This window comes from Eublepharis macularius, chromosome 12 (assembly GCF_028583425.1).
Source record: "Eublepharis macularius isolate TG4126 chromosome 12, MPM_Emac_v1.0, whole genome shotgun sequence".
Classification (NCBI taxonomy): Eukaryota; Metazoa; Chordata; class Lepidosauria; order Squamata; family Eublepharidae; genus Eublepharis; species Eublepharis macularius.
The window spans coordinates 49969597-49978647 of NC_072801.1; the positions used below are offsets into that span (position 1 = coordinate 49969597).

The 9051-nt window shown below is 41.4% G+C and overlaps 1 protein-coding gene across 1 annotated transcript; it reads left to right on the forward strand.

Moving 5' to 3' along the window:
* Positions 1–785: 785 nt before the first annotated feature.
* On the forward strand, positions 786–1723 carry LOC129338606 (olfactory receptor 10C1-like). The gene is given in 2 exon segments (XM_054992970.1): positions 786–1395; positions 1398–1723. Coding segments are annotated over 2 exon segments (927 nt in total). The 5' UTR covers positions 786–794.
* Positions 1724–9051: the final 7328 nt, after the last annotated feature.

The following is a 9051-nucleotide window of genomic DNA, read 5'->3' on the forward strand; positions in this document are numbered from 1 at the left end:
GAAAGAAGTGAATGATGTGCCATAACTTATGCTCTATTAACATATAAACTTTTGTAAGATTAATTTTGTGCAATTCCTTTTACAGGATTCTGCTAAGTTTTTGGGGTGGGGAGGAAGAATGAGGGGATCAGAATTTCGAGGTTATTCTGTGATTTTGAGAATACACATACTACTATTTGCCTACACTCTAATAACCACCAATCATAACTTGTATTCAAATATTAAATCATGAAATTGGCCACTGAAGTGCCTTTACTGGATCTGTCCTGGAAGCACTCTCATAAAAGCTAGGAAAGATCTGATCTATCAGCATTCTTTATTCTTTATTTGTAGCTCCCTTCTATGGATACAAAGATTTGTATTGTATGGTTTGAAGAGTTTGCACTAAATACCAAAAAATAAAAAAACAATCCCAGATCCTAAACCAGCTTAATGTGTTACATTTATCTCTTGTTCATGCACAAAGACAAAATACTTTGGGGATTTCCTTTAGTGTAATTAGCAGAACAAAGTCCTTTGGCCCACCAAGGATTCAGTCTCATGGGTGGCTACAGAGTTGTTAAAATGCCCAGCTTCCAGCCTTGACTTAGTCTACTATGAAAGAACCTAAGAAGCCAGCAGTATTTATTTCAGAGGTAAGCAAGATTTCAGCATGCACAATCCAACCCTTCAACCCCCAGTTGCTCTGGTTTAGATTCAAAACAATATGATTCTCTTTTAACATGTATTTTCAGATTAATAGTCATACATTTCCACCTCTTCCTGTTCAGCCAAAGCGTACTAAAGACAAAGCAATGGAAAATTTCACCTCAGTGAAGATTTTTATTTTAGTGGGCTTCTCAAATGCCCCACATTGGCAAATCCTCTTCTTTGTCATCTTCCTATGCATTTACATTGCCACCGTACTTGGCAATCTCATCATTATTGTTCTTATTTATGTTGACTCTTCCCTCTGCACACCTATGTACTTTTTCCTCAGAAACTTGTCTTTCTTAGAGATCTGCTATACTTCTGTCACTATCCCCAAGTTGCTGGATAATATCCTTGCTTTGGAAAAAACCATCTCCTTCCATGCCTGTGCCAGTCAAATGTATTTCTTCCTCTTCTTTGGTGCCACTGAGTGCTGCCTCCTAGCCTGCATGGCTTATGATCGCTACACTGCTATATGCAATCCACTGTGTTATCCAGTCATCATGAGGAAAAGGGTTTGCATTCAGCTTGCGGCCTTCTCTTGGGTCTGTGGAGGCCTAGTGGCTCTGGGCCATACCACCTTTATTTTCACCCTTCCTTTCTGTGACTCCAATGTCATCAATCATTTCTTCTGTGAAATCCAGCCGATGTTGAAGCTGGTGTGTGGGGACACTTATTGGAATGAAATCCAAATCATCACAGCAGCTGCATGATCCTGATACCCTTCATGCTGATCCTTTTGTCCTATTTCCATATCATCACTACCATCTTGAGGATGAAATCAGCCAAAAACCGACAGAAGGCTTTCTCTACCTGCTCCTCACACCTCATTGTGGTCTCATTGTTCTACAGCACAGCTGTTTTCATATATATACGCCCCAAATCCAGTTACTCTCTGAATGTGGACAAATTCCTCTCTCTTTTCTATTCAGTTATTACTCCAATATTGAACCCCATAATCTACAGTCTGAGGAACAATGACGTAAAAGGGGCTTTCAAGAAAACAGTGTTAAAGCTAATGTCTTCAAAGTGAAAAAAATGTTTATTTTAAGAATGATGGTACTATGTGAAATCCTTCCAACTGAACACAATTGAAGCCACTGTTAAGTAGCTGTTATGATTGTCAGAATAACTTCTGAAGCTGATTTTTTATTTATCTTTTCATTGTGTGTTTCTTGATTTTTTTTAAAAAAAACCTGTCATGTATCAATAGGCCAAGAAATGGTCTTGAGGTGCAGGAATTTTCCTGAAAGCTAACCTAGTCTTTTTTATATAGTCCCAAATTTGAGACCACTCAGATAATTGAAAACAGATGTTGAATTTTTTAATATATCTCCTCAATAAACCTATGAATGTATTTTTATTTACTTACACATTATTGTGTTGTTGGTGAAAAACAGGAGTGTACGCAAATGGACCAATAATGGATGCTTATGTAAAACTGGGACCATGATTTTGAAATTGTGTTCTGAACTGAACACCCAAAAATGATCATTGAGGTGTTAGCTGTAATGGACTTATTACATTACTGCTCAAAGAACTGGGTGATTAATAATGAATGTATGGAGCTCACCTATACTGGCTCAGACCATTGATTCATTTAGCATAGTATAGATAATTTGAACTGGCAGCAACTCTCCCAGGCTGAGAGCCTTCCCTAACTGGAAGTACCAGGTGATGGTACCCAGTGGGAAGTTATCCTTGCGAGTTGGGGGAATTAGCATGCAAGGATGACAGAGAGAGGGATAACTTTGGGATCTTCACTAGTGTATACAAGGATTGTTCCAGTGAAATAATTCTTTCAATAACCAGACAGAGGTTTCAACCCCAAAGGGAATTTTTATTGAAAGTAACGAAGATCAACAGCACACAAAACACACACTCAGAGCTAACTGGAAAGCAATGGTGAACGTTGAATAGAATTTAAGGGATTTGGTGATATTTACCATCCAGAAGAGGGTGTCTAGGAAAGAAAGTTTTGAGCAACCTGCATGTCAAGACTGAAGGACTCAGATGGATGTTCAAGGGTATATGCTAGATCCAAGAGCATGCACACAGCTATGACAGAGGGGCAGTCCAATTATACTATGGATTCTTCCTAGATGCAAGATTGCATCCTTTGCCCCCAAAACAAAGACTTAATGGTTGTCCCTGGGGTGGGACAAAGGATCAAGAAGTAGTATCTGGGGTGAGACAAAGAGATGGCAAACTGCCTCCAAGGTGTGACAATAAATTAGGAAAGTTTGATTGTCACATGGTTTTTTTTTAAATGGCCTATTTTGGCTATTATGGGCCCAGATCAGGGACAAAACAGTCTGGATTGGACCACTACAGGGTGGGGGAGAGTTCCCCGCTTGGCACCAGCCTGATTCAGGCCATTTTGGGACCTAAATAGGACCAAGAAGTCCAAAACGGTGCTGAAATGGCCCAGATCAGGGGCCAAAATGGCCAGGATCCTGGCCTAAATTGGGCCCAAAATGGCCAAAAAGGGCCCAAAATGGCCAGGATCAAGCAACTGCTGGGCAGGAGAGTGTTCCCTCCTTTGGCAGAGGCCCAATCCTGGCCATTTTGGGCCTGATTCTGGACATTTGGGACCAAATACCAATATTGAGCGCCACCATAATAAATGACATAACTTCAGGGATCATATATACTGAATGTGGTAATATTATGACACTATATAGACTAATTTGGCTATGCAATGATGTCACAAAGAGCAAATGGAGGCAACTGAGAAACAAGAGAAGTACAGATATAATCACACACCACACAAAAATGGAATTTTGACTCATGGTGTTAATGTAGAGCAATCATAAATAATACAAGTTAGTAGTAACATATAGAATTATATAGTGCTTTTTAAAGTATTCCTCATACATAACTCATCACAGTAATCGTTCCACCAGCCCTGTAAGGTAGATCAGAATATTTTTGCCACAGTGGAGGCGCAGGACCTAGGCTGAAAGGCAGTGCAAGCAAGCAATCAAGTCTTTAAGAAAGGTAGTGAGTTTGTGGATGAGATCTGAACTTTTGATTAGCCATGGGCACGAACAGCATTACGAACAGAAAAACCCCACAAACAGCCTAATCTGCTGTTCTCGAACAAGCTGTTCGAAGGCCCCATCCTAAATGAACAGGTGGTCATTAAAAGCCTCGTTCATTGCTTTCGGCAGCCGTTCAGCAAGCCCGACAGTCTGGCACCTGCTGCAATCAATCCCCTTGGCAACCGGATGCAAGGAAGGACTGAACTCTGTCTGAAATCCTTCTGGCTTTCCTTCTGGCTTTAACCCTTCAAAGTACTTCCAGCAGAGAATCTCGTTTTTGCTGCTGTGAAGAGAAAATGATAGCCAATGGGGAGACCCGTGAATCATGCCTTTCCCGGGGTGGAATCTCTCTGAAACTTGGGGGGGGGGGTCTTCAGAGGACAGTGAGGATTATGTCCCCTGCAAATTTGGTGGGTATTGGACATTGGGAAGGTCAGTTTGTGCGGTGGCAGGAATCTCCCCTGCCACCTGCCAGTTGATAGTATAAAGGGATCTTTAAACGGCCAGGTAAGAGGGTTTGAGGGGAGGGGGGCTAAGTGGGGGGTTGGGGTGGGGGTTTCTGGCCCCCATGAACAACAAATATGTCTGGGAACAGTTCATGTTCATCCATGTTAATTGTTCGTGGATGGCACCGAACGATGAACAGAGTGTTTGGGGTTTTTTTTTTCCAGTCGTGCCCATGTCTACTTGTGATCTCATGGGATCACAGTTCATTCTATTGCACTATCCCAGTGAACCAGTAAGCACTATAAATTGAAATCACCTGAATTTTTTGCGGGAGACAAATGACCTCTTACACTGAAAGGAAACAGCAATGGTCAAATGAGAATTACCTCATGCTCTTTCTAAATTTCTTGTCTGCTGTATACAAACTGTGAGAGGCAGCACTTCTGGGAGTGCATATTTTGCTATCCTTGGATTCCTGGAAGATGTTCAACCTCATCACCCTCCAGTGCCAGCCCTGCATCATAGACCAGTGCACTATCATGTGAGATTAGACACTCATTTGCCAAATTAAGAGCATTGTTTCCCTCAACTTTTTCCAAGTCAATACATCTGCTTGCTTGAGACAAGTTCCACCGAAACTCAAGAGATATATGGCAGAGATACCACTACAAATTTCAAATGGTATTGGAGCCAGTGCTTACTTTCTGGGGATAATTTAAGGATGTGGTTCAAGAAGCAGGGTTACCACTCCACGGTCCCAATCAGGAGCAGGCTCTTGCAGCAATTTTTAAATAGCTAAATTCTTCTCTAAAATGGTGTCAGTGGCCATGTGTTAGATGAATGGCTGCCTTAATATGTAGTTTTGCTCTTATAATATTTTTTTAAAAATGAAGATTAATTTAGTCATTAAATACAGCTATCCAAAATACAAACCAACCCTTTATTGGGGGAAGGGAGATAAATGTTCTTTCGCACATTATATTATCATTTTTGAATAACTTTTGCCTTTATTTATTAATGTCTACCGGTTTGGTCATACAACTGCCTTCTCCTTAGTCTTTCTTCTGAGGAAGGCTTGGAAGTTTGCTTTTGTCTAGAAAAAGCCTTGTCACTTAGAAGTATATTAAGATCCTAGACAGTAAAAATAAAATCAAATTGTCTGTGCCTGGTCAATCATTTAAAAAAAATTTCAAATTCTCTGAAAGATAATATAAAAACCTTTGTAAGGAAAATTTGAAAAATATTGCAATAAACACTCGCAAGCTTCATAATATTTGAGGAGTTACATGGGAGGTATAGTGGGGACAGTGACAGTGTGTAGTCCTTTATTCAATTAAGTTGTGGATTAGGCCTGAGGCAGATAGAACAACTAATGATACTATAAAAGCAAGTTCCTCCTCATTTGTTTTTGGCACTCTTATGTAGTACCCAATATATGTAGATGTTTCTTTGTAACCAAGGGAGGACTGTTTGGGCAGAGATATCAAAAAAAAAGTCCTATTTATGTTGGTGGACGTTATCTCAGAATTAGTGGGAAACAATGAGGAATCATGGTTGTATACCTGGACATAGGACCTTTCTGAAACATGGCATGGGTCATATTTTTCCCTATAATTCTCTACATGAGAAACTTACAAGTTTGGGTTAATATTTCTTTCTAGGTGAATCTCAGTATAAACTCAGGGATGCCCTAAATATCCCTGTTTTAACCATGAGAAATTCCACTAAGGGCAAAACTACAGATTTTGTTTTTAGGTGATTTGTTGGAGTTCCCTTGGCCTAACATGGTATCCCTATATTGTCACAGCAGCTGGTGTGGGGGGGACATATTTATAATCCACCGGAGCGCAATTCTGCTTGGCACTCCAGTGTGAGAGGAAAGGCTCCTGCCTTCACCTCCACGGCATTTTGCCCAAGCCAAAACAGCCCCACTGTGAAGTTCTCCGTGTACAGCCCATAACTTTTGCAGGGACAGCCTGTGGGGTACTGGGAACTCCAAATGAACTCACCAGCATAGGTAATGTGAAGTGTAGTTCTAATACTACTGAAACTGATCATACCATATTCTACTATCAAGTGAGATAGTAGGGAAAAAACCTATTTGTGATAAAATTTAGTCTCGGGCTTTCTACATAAGTATCATACAGTCAGTGTTCTTGGTAATCCAGGGGTTCTTCTAAAATAGAATTATTTTTGTCAATGAGATGAGTAACTTTTGATGAGTTTCCCTGAAGACAACAAATGTACCACAACTGATGTTCTATGTAATACAAATCTGCAGGCATAGATAACATATGTCCTAGAAAGAATGTCTTGAAATCTACCACTCTAATAAGTAAAGCCTGTAGCCAACCTCCATCATACGGAGACTTATGGGGCTCTTCTTCCAATGGAAGAGGTGTTTAAGTTGCAGGAAGGGTTCATGGGTGTCTCTTGCCACCCAACTGGATGACCACAATATGCTAGAGAGGACCTGTCCTTCCCCAAACAGGAGAGGCTATTCTGGCCAAATCTTTTCCCAAGAGTCTGGGAAAGTCGGTCCGGGGCCTGGGATGTAACAATGGGTTCCTGGCCCCCAACTAATGCACTCTGCATAGCCCTATAGGGAGATGAGAAGGATAACCAGTCTTTCCTTACAAACCATGTAAAGGGAAGGACATTAAAGGATCTTAAGCAAACAACAACAAAATAACATTAAATTTGCAAGAAGGAGTTTATAGATTTCCAGACTGCAAATATGATTTCTTGATCCTTAGTAGTAGTGGTAGAAGAAGTATTATTATTGTTATTAGTTGTTGTATAGGTCCAAAGGCAAGTAGGACAGAAAAAGGAACTTAAACAACAGGTGGGGAAACCCCATTAGATTTGCTAGAATCAGTTCATAGATTTCCAGATTGTAAAAATTATCAATTTATCTTAGTAGTAGAAGTAGTGGTATTTTATACAGTAAAAGGACATCAGCCTCTGTGGCAATTTTGCAGTTCTTTCTTGGGTGGGTGGGTTCCTTTCTATTTCTCAATTGCCCATCCTGATCTCAATGTTGTCCTTCTGTGGGCCCAATATGATCGATGACTTCTGGTGCAGCATTTATTCCTGGTGCACTGATAACAAAATTGTCAGGATAGCAACTTTTATTGCCTTGCTGCTGCTTCCCACCATCTTGGCAGTCGTCACCTCCTCCAGTCCAGTTCTGTGGCCTTGGTGATGACCCCGTGGCCTGGTATAGGGCTGTGGTGTTAAGTCCATGTGGGGCTGGACAAGGGGATAAAAGGAACAATGGAAATGAATTAATTTGATAAGAATATCTATCATATATATCGGGAAAAATTGAAAAGATGGCTTTCTTAGTATACAAGGTAATGGCTTTCTGCCCCTTTGGGAGGTTCCCAGGTAACAAAGAATGGTTATCTTTTGCATTATGGGCATGAGTTCACACCTATTGTCAAGGAACTTTGAGCTGTCATCTGCTTTAGGCAAGGGGTGTGTGTGTGTGTCTTCTCCTGCACTAGCTGGAGAAGCATAACCATGGCATTTAAAGAAGAAGTTACAATAGTTATGTACATTAACTGAAGTGGAGCACAATTCCCAAGGGATCATTGTTTCAGGTGAGCAGCTGTGTTGTTCTGCAGTGGAAGAGCAAGACTGAAGTCCAGGAGCACCTTAAAGACCAACAAGATTTCCAGGGCATAAACTTTCAAGAGTCATTATCAGATCTTTAATGTGCTACTGGACTCAAATTTTGATTGTCAAAGGTAAATTGTTCTGCTTTAAAATGAGTATGGGATTCCAGCCTAAAAGAGTTTGAGAAAGGCTTTGTTGCTCATGAAGTACACATGCTTATTGTTATGTTTTTGGTCCCAGTATTGTCTCTGAACAAAGATAATTAGAACCAGGGGTCATTTCCTAGAAAAAGAACTGCAGGAACTCATTAGCATAACTCATTAGCATATGTCACACCCCTTGACATCACCAGAAGTGTGTCAGAAGGCACCATTCACCCCTCAGGCCCCTTTCTGCAAAAGTCTCCAGGTATTTCCTTAAAGCAGAATGAACTCAAAGCAACTTACCCTCCTCTGGAGAGCCTGCCCTGCTTGCGCCCACTCACTCTCTCAAGTCACAAATGAAAATAAAGCAGCATAAATTCCAAGCAGCTTGTGTTCCTTTGGAGCTCAGCACCACTCGGCTTGCATTCACGCACTCATTTTCTCCTCCCCCCGCAGTCACAAATGAAAGTAAAAGAGCAGAGCAGAAGGAATCCAAGCAGCTTGCCTTCCTTTGGAGCCCAGCACCACTCAGCATTCACTCATTTTCTCTCTCTTTCTCTCTCTCTCTCCTCCCCCCCATCACAAATGAAAGTAAAAGAGCAGAGCAGAAGGAATCCAAGCAGCTTGCCTTCCTTTGCAGCTCAGCACCACTCGGCATTCACTCATTTTTTCTCTCTCTCTCTCCTCCCTCCCCCCAGTCACAAATGAAAGTAAAAGAGCAGAGCAGAAGGAATCCAAGCAGCTTGCCTTCCTTTGGAGCCCAGCACCACTCGGCTTGCACTAGGAAGAAAAGGAATCATGTGGGTGGGGCCCAAACCCACGTGACCTCTTTTTAGACCTACCAGAACACTGTTCCTGTGTGTTCCGGCTCCAAATGAGCCCTGATTAGAGCAGATGGTAGATATAGAGCTAAGCTATAAATGACACCTGACACAGGTTGGACACTTGTCAGCTTCCCTCAAGTTTTGATGGAAAATGTAGGAATCTTGGTATTGCAGCTGTAAAACCAGGACACCTACATTTCCCATCAAAACTTGAGGTAAGCTGACAAGTGTCCAACCTGTGTAAGGCCTCACTTGTAGCTTGGCTCATACTTAGCCCTGCTT